Source organism: Sceloporus undulatus, chromosome 2 (genome assembly GCF_019175285.1).
Source record: "Sceloporus undulatus isolate JIND9_A2432 ecotype Alabama chromosome 2, SceUnd_v1.1, whole genome shotgun sequence".
Lineage (NCBI taxonomy): Eukaryota > Metazoa > Chordata > Lepidosauria > Squamata > Phrynosomatidae > Sceloporus > Sceloporus undulatus.
Genome location: NC_056523.1, coordinates 210,223,549 through 210,243,063, shown reverse-complemented (window position 1 = coordinate 210,243,063; position 19,515 = coordinate 210,223,549). Strand labels below are relative to the sequence as shown.

The following is a 19,515-nucleotide window of genomic DNA, read 5'->3' as shown; positions in this document are numbered from 1 at the left end:
CTCAAATGTCACAATGCATAATTCTTCTAGTACACATATTATCTTATTCTCCATAATCTTGATTTGACAAACTCTCTGACAACTTTGAAAATGGATAAACTATCTTTGCTATGATTTTGCCTGGAATTAATCTTAAGGTGTTTTGGGAGAAGAAAGACTGAGACTAGGCAAACTGATTTGGAAAGGGAAGAAATTAGTTTCAAATTTTAATACAAATTTAATTAATTTGAATTTCCCAAACTAATATGTAAACCAGAACATAAATCTGTTTTTACACCTCCAAATTTTATTACCGTATATACTGGTGTACAAGTTGACCTCGTGTATAAGTCAAGGGAAGGTTTTAGGGTCAAAATCATGGATTTTGATATGACCTGTGGATAAGTCAAGGGTAAAACTTAGTGGAGGAGAAGGTTTTAACATCAGAATGGAGAGATATGTAGTGGCTGTTAGGAGAAAGGTTTTCCATAGGACTGGGAAGGAACTGGGGGGAAATGTGGTGATTGCTGTGCAGGGATGCTCCATAGGGAGAAGGAAGGATGGAAAAGAAGGATTTTCCATCAGACTGAGAAGTGAATCACCTCACACGCATATGCATACACTTCTGCCTGGCAGCTCTTTCAAAAATCACTGCCAAGGCAGGGGGAGTGGGGCATCAGGGACAGTGCTTCTTTTAGGATCTTTCTGAGATCTTTTACTGTTTTGACCTGTATATAAGTCGACCCATAATTTTAGGGTCAATTTTTGGGCATAAATTTCTCGGCTCATACTCGAGTATATACAGTATACAGTTCTTTGATGAAAAATGCATACAAAAAGTGTACTCTAGGAATAATACGTGCATTTATGTTTTATGAACTTTTCTGTACATTTCTCCTTAAAAATGCATGCGCAGATAGCTTTTATGCAGTCTTAACTTTTTTTTTTTTTGCAAACTAAACTAATGAAGAAACAGTATAAATTTTGTTCAAAATTTGTAGAACCTGAAAAGTGCAGATCCATTTCATCCTCAGTTTAGATGCACACTTGTACAGTATGTCCTAATATATTAATATTTTTCTACAACCCTTTTTAAGTCAAGCTTTCAAAATGCAGCATGCAACAATTAAACAATTGATCAACAATACATCAAAAAAGCAGCAGGGAAGGGGATTGCCACTTGGCCTTAAAGACTTATGTATTTTGCAGATTTAAACCAATTTGAACTTAGATGTATCTCTGAAAGTCTTTTGGAAATTATAATTCTGAGAAGGTACTAAAATTCATTGCTTGAAATCATAAGTATCCTCCTTAGAACTACAGTTCTCAGATTATTATATGGGTTGGATGTTAGGTTAGTCTGAAAGCTTTTTTTCCCCTACCAGTTTAAATATGAGATGTAGACATAGTCCCTCTTTTCAATAATTGGCCTTGGCCAGTCCTACACAATTGAAAACTCATAATAATGTAAAATCAGCAGGAGGCATCTACATAATTATATGATATTCATGGACAGAATGAGACAGCAGGAGAGAGGTTCTTGGGGCCTCCCTCTATGGAAATTCGCCTGTCAAATACATCTATCAGCTAACAGATCCTGGAAAAGTAATACCTGTAGCTACCTAGCTTGTGTGCTTGGGGTGGGGTGGGGATAATAAGACTCTAATGCTCATTTTAAAAGCAGTGCAACAAGTGAAAATATATTGGTGCAACAAGTAATACAGATCTGAGTGTCCCTTACCTGAAATGCTTGGGACCAAAAGAGTTTCAGATTAATTTTTTCCTGCATTTTGAAGTGTGTGTGTGTGTGTGTGTGTGTGTGTGTGTGTGTGTGTGTGTGTAATGAGATATCATGGAGATGGGATCCATATCTAAACACAAAATTCATTTATGTTTCATATATACTTTATACACATAGCCTGAAGGTAATTTAATAATTTCGTGCATGAAACAAAGTTGGTGTACATTGAACCATCAGAAAGCAAAGGCGTCACTATCTTAGCCACCCATGCAAAAGGTTTTGGATTCTGGAACATTTGGGTTTTTGGATAAGTGATACTCGACCTTTCAAAGGCTACTCTTAAAGCACATTTTTACAGAAATTGTTCATGCTTTATGCCATCCTCTTATCAATATTTAAGACTTCTTAATTTTAAAAATTAACAGAAAAGTAACGAACAGTGCAGCATGCCATCTAAAAAGCTTTTTTCTTCAATACGGTCACAAGTAACAGCAATAGATTACTCTTCAAACATAGTGAGAACACAATTCTTTTTCAGGTTCTGCCTCCAAAGCTGTTTTATGCCTTTGCCAGATAACAGGACTACTAACCTCATGCTGCCGCTGCCAGATTATACCAGAAATAACGCTGTTTGTGGCTTTGCTTCTGCTATAGCTTAACCAGTGCTCCAGGCTGGATTCCTTGTTGGGATGCTCTTCTCTGCTTTTGAAGAAACAGCACAGTGGAAACCTGTTTTTAATAATTATTTATTGCTATGAGCTTCCCATAGGTCCCATGTTGGGAGAAAGGCAATTAATTAATCTCTCATCTTTCTGCCAACATGGGACCCAAGGCTGCTCATAACATTAATTAAAACAAGGTACATCTTTTTAAAGAAGTTATCTAATGATAAAACAAAATAAACAAGCTACCATATTACAACACCAGTACTTTACAACAGCAATAAAAGTACAGAACACTCCCATTGGAAGACCATTTTGCATAGCTAGGTGGTCACATAGATTTGTTCAGATGAAAAAATATTTACCTGCCAGAGAAAGGAGAACAGAGAGGAGGCCAGGCCAGTCTTCTGTGGGACAGAACTCCAGAACCTGGGTGAAAGCCCTCCCACAAGATCTTAAAACTTGGGCAGGTTCATATAACAACCTATAAAAGAATGTTTTGGTAATATTGACCTTAGACATAAGGATTGAATTAACTGGATTTTCACATAAGAGTACACACTAAGCAATATGAATTATCTAATAAAAAGAAAGCATATTCATTTGCTGGCAAAAGAGGGAAAGCCTACCATATATACTTGGTTATAACTTGACCTCATGTATAAGTCAAGGGCCAAAATTATGGATTTTGATATGACCCATGGATAGATGAAGGGTATAATTTAGGGGCATATAACAAAGAATCTAAAGAACGAAGCAGAGGAAGACAGTGCCAAACAACCTAAAAATTCCAGCAGGCATAACTATTTGTGCTCACCCTAAAGGCAGGATGATTGAGAGCATAAAGGGGGGTCAGTGCTTCCAAGACAGATTACAGTTTGGTCTTCCATCAGGGGATGGTTCCTTTATAAATAGTAGTTAAAGTACAGTACTTAACACTGACCGATGGATAAGTCGACTCAAGTTTTGGGGGGCAATTTTTTGACTAATTTTTTTAAACGTATACATGATTATATACAGTACATTATTTTCTTCAGATCTTCTTATACATTCCAGAAATATAAGGTTGTTGAAGCCAACAGTTACATGAACTGGGTTTTATTCAATCCTAATAGAATTTGGTTCCTCAAGCAGAACAGACTAAGGCAAAATAGACTTTCCCCTTCAGCTTTCCCTTTACATCTGCTAGGGAGGGTGGAGGAAATTCTGTTGAGCAGATTTGGTGGACTGGCACATGAGATTATGGAGGAAGGGGGAGGAAAGGAAGGAGAAATCCTGGCATGTGTGGAAATATGCTCATATGATGTGAGATGGAGCTTTCCTTCTCACTGCCAACCTATAAAAGAGAGCCCAGAAACACCTTAAACTGAATCTGCACTGCAGAAATTATCCAGTTTGACAGCACTTTAACTGCCAGGGCTCAATGCCATGGAATTCTGGGATTTGTAGTTTGAGGGTTCTGACAAAGAAGGCTAAATGTCTCATAAAATTACAGCTCCCAGAATTTCATAGCACTGAGCCATGGCAGTTAAAGTGATGTTGAACTGGATTATTTCTGCAGTGAAGATGTAGCCTTAGAGGGTACAGCAAAATATGTTATAGCATAAGGATCCATAGGCTACAAATTAACTTCATTAGAAGTGAGAAACGTTCTCAATCTCTCATAGTGGAGAAAGAAAAAACCCAAAGAATTGAATTAAACAGCTATGGGATATAAAAAGGACAGTGACAATTCATTTGGAGTGTACATTTAGGCAGAATAAATGCAGTAACCATTCACAACTGCAACAGTGGAGCATTACACAATTAGGCCAACAGCTTTGTCCAGGTGAACTGAAATGTTCTAGAACTAAACACTGGCCAGTTCATTTCACTCCTGTCTCTCCCAGCTATCACCTGAGAAGATTATGGAGCCTCACTACACCTCTGAAAACATACCAAAGCACAAAACAAGGCAGCTTTTGGAAACAGTTCAACACTTGTTATCTCTTGGAGGTGGGGTCAGGTCTGGGAGAATCAGGTCAAACTGGAAAAGAGGAGAGCACCTCTTTCATGGATTTTTTCAGGTGTCACATTTGCCAGCTGAAAGCATCTAATTTCACAAGGCTGTTGTGAAAATGAGATGTGAAAATCAGTTTAAAATAGCTTTGATCTTACAAGCACTGTGTTGGCAAATGGATGGGGAGTTTGAAATATATATTGAAGACACAACAGAATGAAGCTGACATGGCTGTGTGAGTGTGCTCAAAGTTCTAGAGAAATGAATGTAATGTGTCCTCCTCCCACTTTCTCTGTTCCCTTTAACAGAAGAGCGAGTGGTTCCCATAGAAGTGTGCCGTTCCAAGCTGTCCAAATATCTGCAGGGAGTCGTTTTCCGCTGTGACAAGTGCACCTTCACCTGCTCCAGTGATGAGAGCCTACAGCAGCACATAGAGAAGCACAATGAGCTGAGACCTTACAAATGCCAACTCTGCTATTATGAGACCAAGCACACAGATGAGCTGGATGCCCACCTCCGAGATGAGCATAAAGTGAGTGCGTTCCACCTACGCCCATTGGTGCCTTTTACTCCACACTAAGTTCCACCACACAGCTAGGCAAAAGATGCTGGTTGTCCCATGCTAAAGCCCATCATCCAGCAAATTTAAGGAAGTACTCCTTCAGCACATGATTCTGTTTTGAAATTCCATGCTGTGAGATACGGTGATGGCTCCTAGTGACTAGCCCTTAAAAATAACTAAATTTATGGCAACTAAATATGTCAATTAACAATGTTAGATGCCTTCAGGTCCATTCTTATGGAAAATCTATCATAGTGTTTTCTTGGCTTTATTCAGAGTTTTACCATTTCCTTCCTCTAAGGCATAGAAGATGCCCAAAGTTTCCCAGTAGGTTTTCTTGGTTGAGTAGAGATTTGAACCCTGGTCTCCCAAAGTCCTAATCCAACACTCAAAGCACTATACCACACTGGGTCTCTATATGCCATGACAATATGGATCATCACCACAACATTGCTATGTGAAGGAGCTCCTATTCAAGTTTCCATCTTATCTTTTAAGTTGCCTCATTCCATTCCCTTTCCCTCCCCTCCCTGTCTTTCTGTCTTTCCTCAACATTATGAGCATGCTTAGTGTTCATTGGGATTCATGTTTCTACACACACTCCCCAACAACCTTAGTCTTTCATTTCTTCCATTTTTAAATATAATTCTGTAAACCTACCCAAGTCTTTTATACTTACCTCTTGAGCATAGATAGTACCATTCTGTCTATAATACACAGTTGGTGATTGTATTTGCTATTGTTCTTGTTAACTATCCCCAGGTTGAGCCTGGCTCATGGCAGCGTATAGATTAGACATCTTCCAGACCCCCTGTCCTCCACTGTTCTGCTTAGGTCCTGTAAATTCAAACCCATGGCCTCTCTGATTGAGTCTGGTGTGTGGTCTTCCTCTCTTTCTACTACTTTCTATCTTTCCTAGCATAATTGTCTTTTTTAATGAGTCATGCCTTCTCATGACGTGGCCAGAGTATAACAGCCTCAATTTGACCATCTTGGCTTCCAGAGAGAGTTCAGACTTTATCTGTTCTAGAACTTATTTGTTTGTCTCTTTAGCCATACACAGTATTCTCAGCACTCCTCTCCAGCACCACATCTCAAATGCGTTGATTTTCTTTCTGTCGACTTTCTTCACCATCCAGCTCTCACATCCATACATAGTGATGGGGTCTGGATTGGACAATTCTAACTTTAGTGCTCAGTTGTATATCTTTACTTCTTAGGACCTTGTCTAGTTCTTTCATAGCTGCCCTTTCCATTCCTAGAGTTCTTATTTCTTGCCAGCAATCTCCGTTCTGATCAATGTCAGATCCAAGGTATGGAAAATCTTTTACCTATTTTTATTTTCCTCATTGTTTAGATTGAATTTGTGTAGATCCTCTGTGGTCATTATTTTTGTTTTCTTTATGTGCAGTAGCAAGACTTTGCTCTTGACATGTATAGTTTGTGTGCCAGTTAGCTAAGTAGTTACTAACAAGCCCATATGTACTTGCACACAACAGATGAATTTGGTGAGGATCAGTTTCAAAGTGGGCTAAATATGTACCACACTCATATCTGTCCCTATAATAATGCTGTGGTAGTATATCAAATTAATGACATATAGTTGCTCAAGTAAATAATGTGGGAAGAAAGAAGAGGAGCTCATGGTCACACCCAGCCCAGTCATTTATGTCTTCATCAGCCAGATCTTTCCTTTTAGAATGACTGATAGATCACCTTAAGGATGTCTTTCTCTTATTCCCTGCTACTCTGCCTTCTGTCTCCTAATCTCTTCCAGTATTTCCAAGAGCTAGACTTAGCCAAATCTTGTAAAACAAGAATTCTAGCAGAATTTCACCATTCTTCCTATACGTGGCTGTGACAGTATCCACTAGCATTTTATGGAGTGGGGGGGGGGCATAGTGCTGCTAAGGAAACCGTGATCACACTAAGACCCAAGAACCCCCTTTTCACACACAGCATAGAGATATATGCTTCTTTTTGTATGTGATATATGAAACTTGTTGTGGACTTTACCTGGAATTTAAATTTCAGAAGTCATGTTTCATCCTTGCTCTGCTCAACAGAACAGTCAAGGCTAACTCTTTTCTCCTTCACCTCTTTCATTGCTTTTTAGCACAGTTCTTCAGCATTTTCATGCTCCCAAACACACAGTCAAAAGCAGGCTCTGCCTGAATAATTCAAGTGCCATTGCAGTATCATCTCAATCATTTCCAGGTGCATCAAGCATGTCTTTGTCGGCATGGGGATACTTGTTGAAAAATTTGAGAACTCCTGTTGCATAGAATTCTAGTGAATGAGAAATGGAGGGGTGGTGAGCATTGTACCATGTACAGAGTGGGAAATCCCAGTGAATGAGGTAGCTGTGTCTTTTTCTTCTTCCCCAAAGGTGAGTCGCAATTTTGAGCTGGTTGGACGGGTTAACTTAGATCAGTTGGAACAAATGAAGGGGAAAGAGGAAACTTCCAGCAGCGATGAGGAAGAAAAGGAAGAGGAGATGAGTCCCAAGCCTGATGAGGGAGGTCAGTATGATTATTTATTCTCTGATTCTTAGCAGAGTTCTGCATCCAGATCACCTCCCCCCACTACATTAAGAAAATAACAGTTCGCCAGCATTTTTCTTTAGGAGCACACCAAGCAAGGCAGAATGTAGTCCAGTCATTCTGTCTCCAGCTGCCAGATAATAGGAGAAAAACTGGATAACATGGAATAGTTTTCCATAAAAACAGTGTGTTTGTGTGTCTTCGCAGGCAGTAGATGTGTTTCTAAGTTTTTTTGAAACTAACAGTCTAGATGTATTAGGTTTTTTCTAGGTCTGAGACAATATAAAGATCAGTATTCCCTAGTCTGTTTCCCTTTAGACATTTTGTACTACAGTACAATCATCCCTGATCAGTGTCCATTCTGGCTAGCACTGGTAGGATATGTATTTCAACAGATTTGAAGTGGAACCATGGACCCATTCACACTACACAATGATAGTGCTATGATTCCATTTTAATTGTTGTGGCAACATCCCATGGAATCCTGGGATTGGCAGTTTGGGGAGGGATATTAAGAATTTTCAGCCAGAAAACCATGGTGGTTTATAGAAATAAGATAAAACACAAATAATACACTGATATTATCAATGTATTAAAATGTATTTGAAAACCGTGGCGGTGGGGGGGGGATTAAAAATCTTTGCCTAGGTAGTAGGTACTGGCAAGCATTTTTTTGAGAAGGAATTCCATAACAGGTTAACACCATTGAAAAGGCTTTGGGAGCGCTCTCATCTTGATATTATGGTGATGGCAGAGCTAGATACCCATCTTAGCCTCCCCTTGCTTGAATTCTGCTCATCACCTCAGGAGTTCCTTCTGCATTAACTATTAAGTACAGTAGACTCTCGATTATCCGACATAAACAGGCCGGCTGATAGTTGGATAGCCGAAAAAGTTGGATAATCCGGAGGGTCCAAGAAAAGCCTTGAAATCACTATGAATTGCAAACTCATTGAAGTTTTATTGCAGTAACAGTAAAAGTAACGTTGCAGTAACATTATAGGAATAACATTGTAATGTATAAACAGTCCTCTAAAAATGTAAAGAAATCACTGATCAGCATTGTGATGTACAATATGTACTGTATAAACACTTCAGTCCTCTGGAAATGTAAAGAAATCACTGAGCAGCGACGCTGGATAATCCGGAATGTTGGATAATGGAAGTTTGGATAATCGAGACTCTACTGTAACTATTAAGGGATGGGGCTACCAGTGCTCTTGCTGGACTTTCTGATATCCTCCTTCCCCAGTTTCTTTTCTAGTTTTGTACCTGAGATGTATCAAGTGACAGTACTGGAAGGTCCCTATGCATTTATTTAATCATCCCAGGCAGTTAGGCAACTTGTTTTAATGGGGCTGTATTCAAACTTTGTGGCCACTGCAAGTGTGTGTGTGTGTGTTAATTCATTCTCAGATAATGGAGGCTGCATCTGTACTGCAGAATTAATGTAGTTTGACACCACTTTAACTGCCATGGCTCAATGCTATGGAATTCTGAGATTTATACTTTTGTGAGATATTTAGCCTTCTCTCTCAGAGAGCTCTGGTGCCACAACAAACAACAGATCCAAGGATTCCATAGGATGGAGCCACGATAGTTAAAGCAATGTCAAACAACCATCTCTTAATAACACCTAGCCTCCTGGATAGCTTTGTGAGTATTGTGCATACACTAAGTCAATCACCCTATAAACATGTCATTAAAACACAACAGCATCATTAACCCTGTACTGCAGATGGGGACAAAGGACTGAAGACCAGGAAAGACAAATTTTGATATTATGCAAATTACATAAAACGTGCTGGTTGAAATAAAAGTATGAGGAAGTACCCACTCTGAATAAACACAGCAAATTTTGGGGTTTTCAGTAAAGCATGCCTTGTTCCCCAGCAGTACCACTTTTCCCTCTCTGTGCTGTGGCAAATTTATTCTGCTTGTGGAGCAAACTGTGCCATACTTAAGCAGATGAAGATCAGCATTTTTGAAAGGCACTTTTAACATCAAGAGGACAAAAATCTCTCTGCAGTAAGGCACACTCCTTGATAGATAATTTTAACAATCAGGACATGGGGGAAAGGCTTTGGGGGGGAAAGTGATGATATCTCTTCAAGGCAGTGAAACTACCCAAAGAAAAAACTCCAGGCACAGTGTGTATGTTTTTGTGTGTGCACAAGAGAGAAAGAGAGATTGTCAGAAGCTTAAGTTGGCTCATATAATGTGTACATTATAATAAAACATGGAAATGAGGTAAGCAGAGATCAGAAGTAAATGAAGCAAAATTCCCCATTTCTTTCATTATGTACTTTGAGAGGACTCTGGGAAGGCAAAGGCATTGGCATTCTGTTGTTTTCTTGCTCAAGATAATCCCCACTAAAGAATTAATGCTTGGAGCAGATGGCTCTGTCTCATTTTCACTGAAAAGAATCAAGCAAGAGAGTCCAAGCAATTATTTTTAATGGCCTGTGTGGCGATCGGCGTAATTTTGTGAGAAAACATTTCATCTTTTGTTTGTGGCCAGCTCTCTTGTTCACGCAGGGCCTGCATTTTACCCGTGTGGAATGTCTACTGTGACTTCAAGGTGTTGAGGGTACTCAATTAATAACTTGACAGCACACAATCCATCCCACTCCCATTGATTTAAGCAGATGGGCTAGCCTTTTCCCACCAAAGCCAATAGAACATTTAAAGAAACATTTAAACTTTGTCTGAATCTTGCCCACCATGCAGAGATTAATGAAACACCTTGTTGGGTTTTATCCTGCATGAGGGATATCTTACACAAAGGTGGAACTCGTATGTACAGGAAAACTATGGCCACACATTGTGGTTTGATTAAAGACAGTGGCACAACTCCTATTCCCTTCAGTCAAGCTGGAGCACACTACAAAGTCCTAGCACTCAATGCAAGGAGCCATGCCAGCAACTACTCCTCTCTTCCAGATTTCCTATTCATATAACAGTGGGAGGGAAAGACATACAAAAAAATTAGACTATCCTATTTGCTGTCCCCAAGAAGCCAATTCTAATACAAGAGTTATAGCTAATGTTAACCCCAAAGAATCCTTGAAAAGCTTTTTGTGTGTGTGTGAGAGCTACTCCAGTAGTAGTAGGAGTAACAACAGCAGTAATTTATTTCTTACCTGCCTTTCCCTAAGGCTTGAGACTGGGTACAACATAAACTAAATACAGTGTTCCCGCTCCATACGCAGGCTTGCCTTATGTGGATTTGAGCTTACACGTAAGGCAAGCTGTGGCGGACAAAATGGTGTGCTCGGTAATGCGTCACCATAGAAAATAATGAGATTTAACCGTACACGGTTTTTCCCATACGTGGGGGGCAGTCCGGAACGGATCCTGCACGTATAGGAAGGGGCCACTGTACATCATATAACTGATGATTAACCACACACTCGTCTATAAGTCTAAAAATGTATGCCCAAAAATTGACCCCAGAATTCCAGGTTGACTTGCTTATAGGTCACTATAGCAATGTGATAGCAGCTCTTTCCAATTTTCCGATGCATATATTTCTGGAGCCAAGCAGAAGGAGTCCTGGGTGATTTATTGATATTGCTGTTTGTTTAAGAGTTTCTCTCCCGCCCGCTCATCTGTCTGGCTGAAAGCAAAGCTGAAAGCCTCAGTGAGAGTTTCTCTTGCCATACGCACACATACTCACACTGAAAGAGCCTCTAAATTTTACTTTCGACTTATTCATGGGTCATGGCGAAATCCTTAATTTTGGCCTCAAAACCTGACCTTAACTTATACATGAGGTCGACTTATAGTTGAGTATATATGGTAATATAGAGATATGGGACATCAGTTTTCTACAGTAGAGAGACATAAAACAGCAGAAAATGCCAGATGCTTGTCTTTCCTGTTCTCTGTATATCATTATTGTGTCCAAAACCATTCTCCAGTTGTTGAGGATTCTTCCTTTGAGATCTTTATTTTTCTTATATTACCATAATTTCCAGAATTTCTTAAAGGGAATTAAAGCTGTTTAACCATAGTAGTGAAATTGTGCATCATTCCACTTAGCTTTTTTTTTCAAGACTATTAAGGATAATTTAAAATCAGGATAAAAATGTAATGGAAAATATGACATTAATGACCAACCAGGTATGTTTGGAAAGACCAGACTGGTAAGTCTAAAGGGATGTGTTTGTGAAATGAAATTTTAGAGCCTAATATTATTTCTCAGATTCCATCAAGATAAAAAGGATACACATGTGCCTCAGCTGGAACTGCTCAGTATTGTATCTTCCATGTGTGAAAGAGAAAGAGCATGAGTGTATGTGCTTTCAAGTCACCTGTTGACTTACAGTTATCCCATGAATTTCACAGGGCTTTCTTAGGCAAAACAAAAATAAATAAATAAATACTCACAGATGGTTTGCCATTGCCTTCCTATGAAATTTAGCCGACAGCACCTGGTACTCCTTGGAGGTCTCCCATCCAAGTACTAACCAGATCTAACTTTGCTTAGCTCCAAATCAAAAGATCAAACAGGTTCTGGTGCCTTCAGTATATTTAGGCTATATCTCCTCTACTGAATATGAATACTCAATTTGAATGCATCCTTAAAGATTGATTTGGAGGATGGTTAAGGACTTAGGTAAGGACTCAAGGGTTGGATTGCCTCCCAGGATATTACTTGACGAGGCTGAATGACATCAGGGGAAGTCCCCGCTCCCAAAATCATCTGGGATCTTTCACCCATGGAGAGATAAAAATGGAAGGAGTGTCTTCTCCTGGTGCAAGCTAAGTGGCTGCTTTGCTTCTCCCTTGAACCATGCAAGCAAAGCAAAACTGAAGTAGGGTCAGTTGGCTCCTCAATGTGCTATCTAAGCTTGAAGTTGGCTTTGCTTCCCATCACCTTCCACAAATGGAAAAAGCAAAAGAAGAGCAAAGCCATATGACTGTAGCCTCAAGGACTTTCTCTTGAGCCTTCAACACAGTCGCTCTCTCGCCTCATCCAGTGATGGCGAACCTATGGCACATGTGCCAGAGGTGGCACTCAGAGCCCTCTCTGTGGGCACATGTGCCATCGCCCCAGCACAGAGTTTGCCATAGTTTGTTATTAGAAAGCCATAGGCACATGGCACTTTGCAATAAATAAGTGGGTTTTGGGTTGCAGTTTGGGCACTCGGCCTCTAAAAGGTTCACCATCACTACTAGCCATTCCCCAACCTTGTCTTAGAGTATTCTTAGTAGCTAATCCAGTTTTATATGCACCAGTACAGGTTTCTCATCTCATATTCCCTTGGAAGAGGACATATGTGTTTACACTGTTGGACTTTACAAGCAACTTCCATTTCCTTCTACCTACTTAAGAGAAATATGAGGAATCCTACTCAAAGATGCCATGTGCTTTGTTTTCCTTTAGAGTCTATGAGGTTCTCAGAGAACGGGCCACCAGAAAAACGGTTCTCATGTGAATTTTGTGGTCGGACATTTGCAGAGGGCTCCGAGTGGGAAAGGCACGTACTGAGGCATGGCATGTAAGTTGACCTAAGAACTAACTGGCTTTTAACAATCACAGGAAATTACAGTTGTCTCTTCTAGTGTATTTTATGGAAGAAACAATATCAAAGGAGAACCACCTCACCTTCCACCCAATTATTGGTGCCTCATATGCAAAATAGGTTTCATTGTGTAGACTTAAGAGATTTTGAGGTAGCTACTGGGACACAGTGTGGAAATGGGCTTAGATGAGAAGAAAGAGACAGAGAAAGATGGCTGGAATAAAAGAAAGAAGAAGTGGGAGAACAATTAAAGAAAGTGTTCACAGTTTTCCCTCCCCTTCCCCCTAGATTATCATCCTCATCTGTCCCTTTGGGGTCATTCCCACTCAGGGTTTAAATCACTTCCTGATTCGTCCTTGTTCCGTGTTGGAAATCAAACCCAAAAAGGTCCCTGGTTCCCACTATGAAAGCACTTTTTCTCTTACCTCAGTGTAATTGCTTTATTTTTGGCACGGTTGCCATCCCCACTACTTGTGCCACTTCAAAATGCCTGTCAATCATCGATGTAATGTAAGCAGCAGCCTGGACTTTGGCCAAACCTTGGGGACGGTGGCAGAGGAGGAGGAAGAGGAGGAACATACTATCCATGACCCTGTGAGGCTGAGACACTGTGACTCACCCAAAGCCGCACAGTAGGTTTCCAGGGCTGAGTGAGCAAGGATTTGAACCCCAGACTCCAGGCGAGGTCTCCTACTGCCCTGTCGCTGGCTCTCTCTGGGACGGCAGTTCTTTCCCCCCGCAGGCCTTCCTCCTCCCCTGGTGGTGGCTGGTCAATCACCTCATGGCCCATTGGCTGGCTCCCCTGCCAGGCCCTCCCTAGGAGACTAGAAGTCGGACACTGGCCATGCTTTGGGGCGCCATGCATCACCCCCCCACTGACCCAAGCACACTCTCTCAGCCCCGGAGGAGGGCCATGCCATAGCAAAAAAAAAAAAAAAAAAATCGAAGAGGAGGAGGAGGAATCAAGGGACTGTCGTGGTCCTGAGGAGGAGGAGGAAGAGAAGAGGAGAGGAAGGCAAGGCACGGCAGAGCGTGTTGAATTTTTTTTTTTTTAATAAATTGCTTGCAAAATCGATAGAATGGTTTAGCAACTACTTACCTTGCCTTGCAAGTAGTTGCTAAATCATTCTATCGATTCTGCAATTGATTTTATTTTTTAAAAAATAGCACCTATAGGTCATAATAAATAAAAAGGCAGCATGGGGGGGGTGTGAAATCTCCCAAAAACAGGAGAGGAAAGGTAAACACTCCTCTGTCATAGTCCCTCATCTTCAGAATGAATCGATTCTGATCTGTCATTCCCACTCATGGAACTCACTTCAGGATCGATTCTTCGGGGGGGGGGGGAACCCTCTTTCCAAGTACTCTCTAGAAACACCAGGGTTTTTTGCCTTAGCCTCACTTCTTCACAACAGGATTCGATCACATCACGACAGGAAGCGGTTTCAAATGGGAACGAGGGTCATTTAATCCAGTAATTCGATTCTTTTTATAGTGGGGACAAGCCCTATGAGTACCATTTTGAACAGATGCTCAGTATAATTTCTGGTAGACTAGATGACTTCCGAGTGAGAATCCTGTACCACCACCACCACCACAACACACACACTTCACAAAAGCAAGATTAATTATATGAATTAACAATATGCTTATACATTTTATAGAAATAATGCAAACATACACACTTCACAGAAACAAGATTAATTGTATACATTGAAGACATGTTTATTCATTTATAGGTATGATAATTTGTTATTTATTGATTTGTTTAATTAGCTTTGTATATGCAGATTCTACACTCTAGCTCATCCTTGGACAGAATTTGGCTTAGTCTGGTGCAAAATTTTAGCACAAATTCTAGGTAGCCTTGTTGATGAAATAGTTTGGATGTCCAACATTTATATTTATATATGGGCCACTTATCGAGATGACCTACTTTATGTCTTTGCATTGCTAAACCTGTTCCCCTTGTGTTTGACTAGCTGGAAGTGGATGCACCCTCACAGAATTAATCCAGTTTGGTTGGATTCTGTATTCTTTCTGACTCTGCATAGTACTTTGACAGACTGGTCTCACTTGAATTGCTTGACCATTTCGCTTGATAACTCCCTTTTTCTTTTCTTTTTTATTGTTGTTTTCTGGTCTTTTCTGTATACAGTCGCCCCTTCATTCTTACAGACTTGAGAGCCATGGTCTTAAATATTCATGGAGGGGTGACCTCCGTTAATTTCAATAGGGCACACCCCCACGGTACGCAGCTTGTGCGCACTTGCAGGCATGCGCCCCTTCAAGCCTATGGGGCTTGAATATTGGCGAGACTCTGTTTTTGTAGGGGGGTCCGAAACAGATCTCCCACGAAAACGGAAGGCCAACTGTATTTGCATATACCTTCCAACAAGAATGTTTTAAAAGATGTGGCTGAATAAAAAGCTTGAGCCACAGTAAATTGTGAGTCTTATGTTGTCCTCTCTTCATTGCGTCTGAAATCTTCCTCACCCTTCTAAAATTTATTTTTTTAATTTCATTTATTAAATAAGCAATGTACAGACATATAAATTAAACAATCCAAAATAATGTTGTATCCAAGTTCTTTTCTTCTTCTTGATTTTCTTTGCTTTCCATTCTCCTCCTCACCTGTTGGCTCTACCTAGAAGGAAGAGTTTTTCAGGTATTGTTTAACATGTATTCAACATGTCAGAAAAAAAGTTCTCTCTCTTTCCCCTCCTTTCTGGGTTTGCAGGGCTGTGAATGAAACCAATCTGGTGATTAGTGAAGACAACCAGCCAAAAGATAACATAGAAGAGAATGTGAAGGTACCGTTGGCAGAAGAGATGGAAAGCAGCACGGAAATAGTGGTAGACTTTTCCCACACGAATGAAACTGCCATCTGTATTGTTGCTGCTGCTGATAAATCACTCCAAGAGAATACAGAGGCCAAAAGCGAATGAGCACCTGGTGTGATTTCAAACAACCTACTTGAACAGTGATGGATGGGATGGGGTGGGGAGGGGGACAAGGAAGAATCAAAGCTGCTTTTAGGACTGAATGATCTATTTTCAAAGCACTGGTACCTGTGTGTGTGTGTGTGCCCGCGCGTGTGCGCGTGCGTGAGTGCTTGTTTTTGCGTGTGTGTACATATATTAAATTTATTTAATTGAGGACAAATAAATAATGTGGCTCCATGGCATCTCTGCGACTCTTCTGGATCTTGAACAGTGGGAAGTTTCCGTTCAATTGGACTTGAGGAGCAAACTCGCCAATGCTAGTTGCATCAATACCATTGTGCTTTGCCACGAACACATTGGATCATTTCAAGGATGGAAGCATCACAAGGATGGAAGAGTGCAGGGGACAATTTTCAGCGCACAAATTTGGGCGCTATTTTTTTCTAATTTTAATATACATATTATGCTTTTCCAGACTGACTGACTTGCTTTAGAAGAAGAAGAAAACAAAACAAAACAAAAACTGTTTTTTGCTTAAAACAGTCACCTGTTTCCTAGTACCTCAGAATTAACCAAGGGAAATATAAAAAAAAAAAAAATACAAATCTCTACATTTGTCAGTACTACCTGTTGTCGTTGTGGTTAAATGTAGAGATAGACTGCTGGGCAAGATGGTGAATGGAAGAAAAACCACAAAGTTTTAAAACTAAAAGGAAAACAAAAATTGTGCTCAAAATCCCTAATGGGGGGTTTATTTCTTAAAATACTGTGATTTTTTTAATTATTTTAGTAAAAAAAAATACAAAAAAGAGAGAGAGAGAATTCCTAGATACCTGTCCGTGACTTGTCATCTTTTATTCCAGGTAAGCTGTTTGTTAGCGTTCTGCTATGATTTTAGGGTGCGCGTGTGTGTGTTTTAAAGAAAAGACTCATGTGACTGACTATGTGCCGTTCTTGTTTTGCCCCATGTCTACGTCTGCTCAGCCTAAGGGGTTACAAACACAGCACAATTGAGTTTGGGGTTGTTGTTGGGGTTTTGTTTTTCCATGGAAAGTATTGTTATTCCCCACCCTGATCCTGCACCCACCCGGGAGATGGCGCTGGGAAGGAGGATTCGTTTTTGTGAATATAATGTTTCTTTTCACTCTCCCGCCCCCCCCTCTTTTCGGTTAGTTTCAAACATGTGGAAATAGCAAAGAAATGGCTTTTTTTTAAAAAGGAAAAGGGGGGGGGGAAGAAAAGAAAAACCCATGAATACTAAAGAACCAAACTTACAGCACAGCTATGCAGGTTGTGGGGCCAAAATGAGTCCTCATAATCATCCTGTTGCTTGTCGGATTTGAACATCTCTCTCCGGTTATTATTTCCGTTCCTACGAATGGTTGCCTTTTCTTTGTAGGTGGTGCGTCTTGTTTTGGTGCGATGGGGGGAGAAGGGAAAGGAGCTGATCAATCTTTGAAATTTCTGAAAGCATCCTTCTGAAAGCTTGAGGTGACCCAGTTCTGTAAGATTTGGAGTTAGAAGGTCTACTCTTTGTGGATTTTCTTCAGCTGTTTGTGTGACCTCCCATTAGGGGGAACAGCATAGCGTAAATAGGAATCTACATCCATGGGGATTTGAGCCTTCTCTTCCCGATTTCATGCTAAAAAGTCTTTTTGCATGAACTGGAAGATCAGGGCCCATGGGGCAAATGGTCTGATTGTGAACAAAGGGGTTTCTTTCAACAAAAAAAATTAGAAAGTATTTGAAACCTAGTTTTAGAAATGCATGTCTCTCTTTGGGTTCTTTTTCATTTTCGTCTTTATTTTTTTTAGGGTTTGGCACCCTTGTTTTTGTTTTGTTTTGTTTTGTTTTTTTCCTTTAACTTGGAGGGGGTGGGAAGGGTGGGTGCGAGAGGAAGCCGAGGAGAAGTCCAAATCCAACAGAACTTCTCCTCCAGTTGGTGGGAAAAGACGAGGGAGTGGGAAAGGAAACAAAAAAGAGAAAAAGAAAGAAAAAAAGAAAAAATAATACTGTTGCATTTGTGAAATAAGTGCTACTTGAAAAGCATGGTGTTTTGATTTGAGGATTCATATTTTGTGGGGGGTGGGGACCTTTTTTATTATTTGGAGGGAGGGACAGTCATGTGGAAAACACATTGGAAGGACAAGTATAAATACACATTTTGTGTCTGAATGTTTTCTTTTAAAATTGGCCTCGTTTCAAATGTATTTAAACAGTTCCATACCTGGATTGGGTGTTTGTAATGGTTACCAAAAATGAAAAAGATGAAAAAAAAATAGATGAAAAAAAAATGAAATAAATGATTGTGACATGCTTTTATCACTACTTTATTTTTCAAATAACATGTAAATATTGTAATCCATTGGATTTGTTTTGTTTTGTTTTTTTGCTAACCTGTTAATAAATATATGGGACCATTATCCTTTTTAACAAGTCTAGAATGTCATATTTTTTTTCTTGTGTCCCCCCCCCCTCCTAAATGTGTACCTTATATATTGTGGACACACATTTTAGATGCATTATTATGATTCTGTTGGCTGTAATAATGACCTAGGATTGAGAATAACATTTTTTTTTTCATTTGTTTAATTTATACAGAGGACTTTTTCAGAGTTTGACAGAAGGAAATAAATAGCAAAATGATAACCCACTGGCTTCAGAACTCAGTATTTCCTAACTAAGATTAACTACTGCTCAGTGTTTGGTGGACAAGGAGTGGAAGTTCTGAAATGTTGCACTGATAACTTTTTTTAAGGCAAAAGAAAACGAATAAAGACTTTTCAAAAGCGTGCGTGTGTATGGCTCTATCCCGTTAAGAATTATTTTTAAATCCCTTGCCTGGTTTTTTCCCCCTGTGTCTTGTTTAAAGACTACTTTGGAGGATATGTGGGTGGATATAACTGTATTTCATCTGATGTTTCCAATTTAAAAAAAATCTGAAAGGTGAGGGATGTTTATACTTTGGGAGCTTTGCAGGTGCGGGTGGTGGAAAGGGTGAACAGGAAAACTGAAAATGTTTCTTTTGTTTATTTTAAAACATTTAAATTATCTTTGCTTACTGTATATAACATACAACCTTGTTACTGTGTGCTTTCAACTCATTTCTGCCCTCAGGTAGAATTTCTTGGTAAGATTTTTTTTCAAAGTGGGTTTGACATTGCTTTCCTCTAAAGCTGAGAGTATGTGATTTGCCCAAGGTCCCCCAATGGGTTTTTATGGCCAACCAGGGATTTTAGCCCTAGTCTGCAGAGTCCTAGTCCAACATCTAAACCACTACACAGTGCTGATTGTGTTTGGAGAGAGAAAGAAAGGGAGAGAAAGAGATCTTGCATTTATATTATTATTATTATTATTATTATTATACTTTATAAAAACACAAGTTTCAGACAGTCATTCTTAGACCAAGGTTCAATAGTAGGCACACCATCATAGGATAAACTCTGACTGCAGGTGTTTAGAACATCCAACTCCCCTGGCAAAATAATAAGTTACAACTTTGATCTTTTTGGGCCACACTCCATGTTCAGATATACATACAGACCCCACTTTC

At 39.8% G+C, this 19,515-nt stretch overlaps 1 protein-coding gene across 9 annotated transcripts in view; it reads left to right on the top strand.

Annotated features, from left to right (window-relative positions):
- The window catches only part of ZNF462 (zinc finger protein 462), a 157,401-nt gene extending 140,210 nt beyond the window's left edge, over window positions 1-17,191 (top strand). For all 9 annotated transcript variants that reach the window (XM_042448956.1, XM_042448957.1, XM_042448954.1 and 6 more), the window contains 4 exons: window positions 4,690-4,913; window positions 7,333-7,465; window positions 12,879-12,993; window positions 15,758-17,191. In XM_042448956.1, the coding sequence (XP_042304890.1) occupies window positions 4,690-4,913; window positions 7,333-7,465; window positions 12,879-12,993; window positions 15,758-15,965 (680 nt within the window). In that variant the 3' untranslated portion in view covers window positions 15,966-17,191. The remainder of the gene's footprint in view (window positions 1-4,689; window positions 4,914-7,332; window positions 7,466-12,878; window positions 12,994-15,757) is intronic.
- Window positions 17,192-19,515: the final 2,324 nt, after the last annotated feature.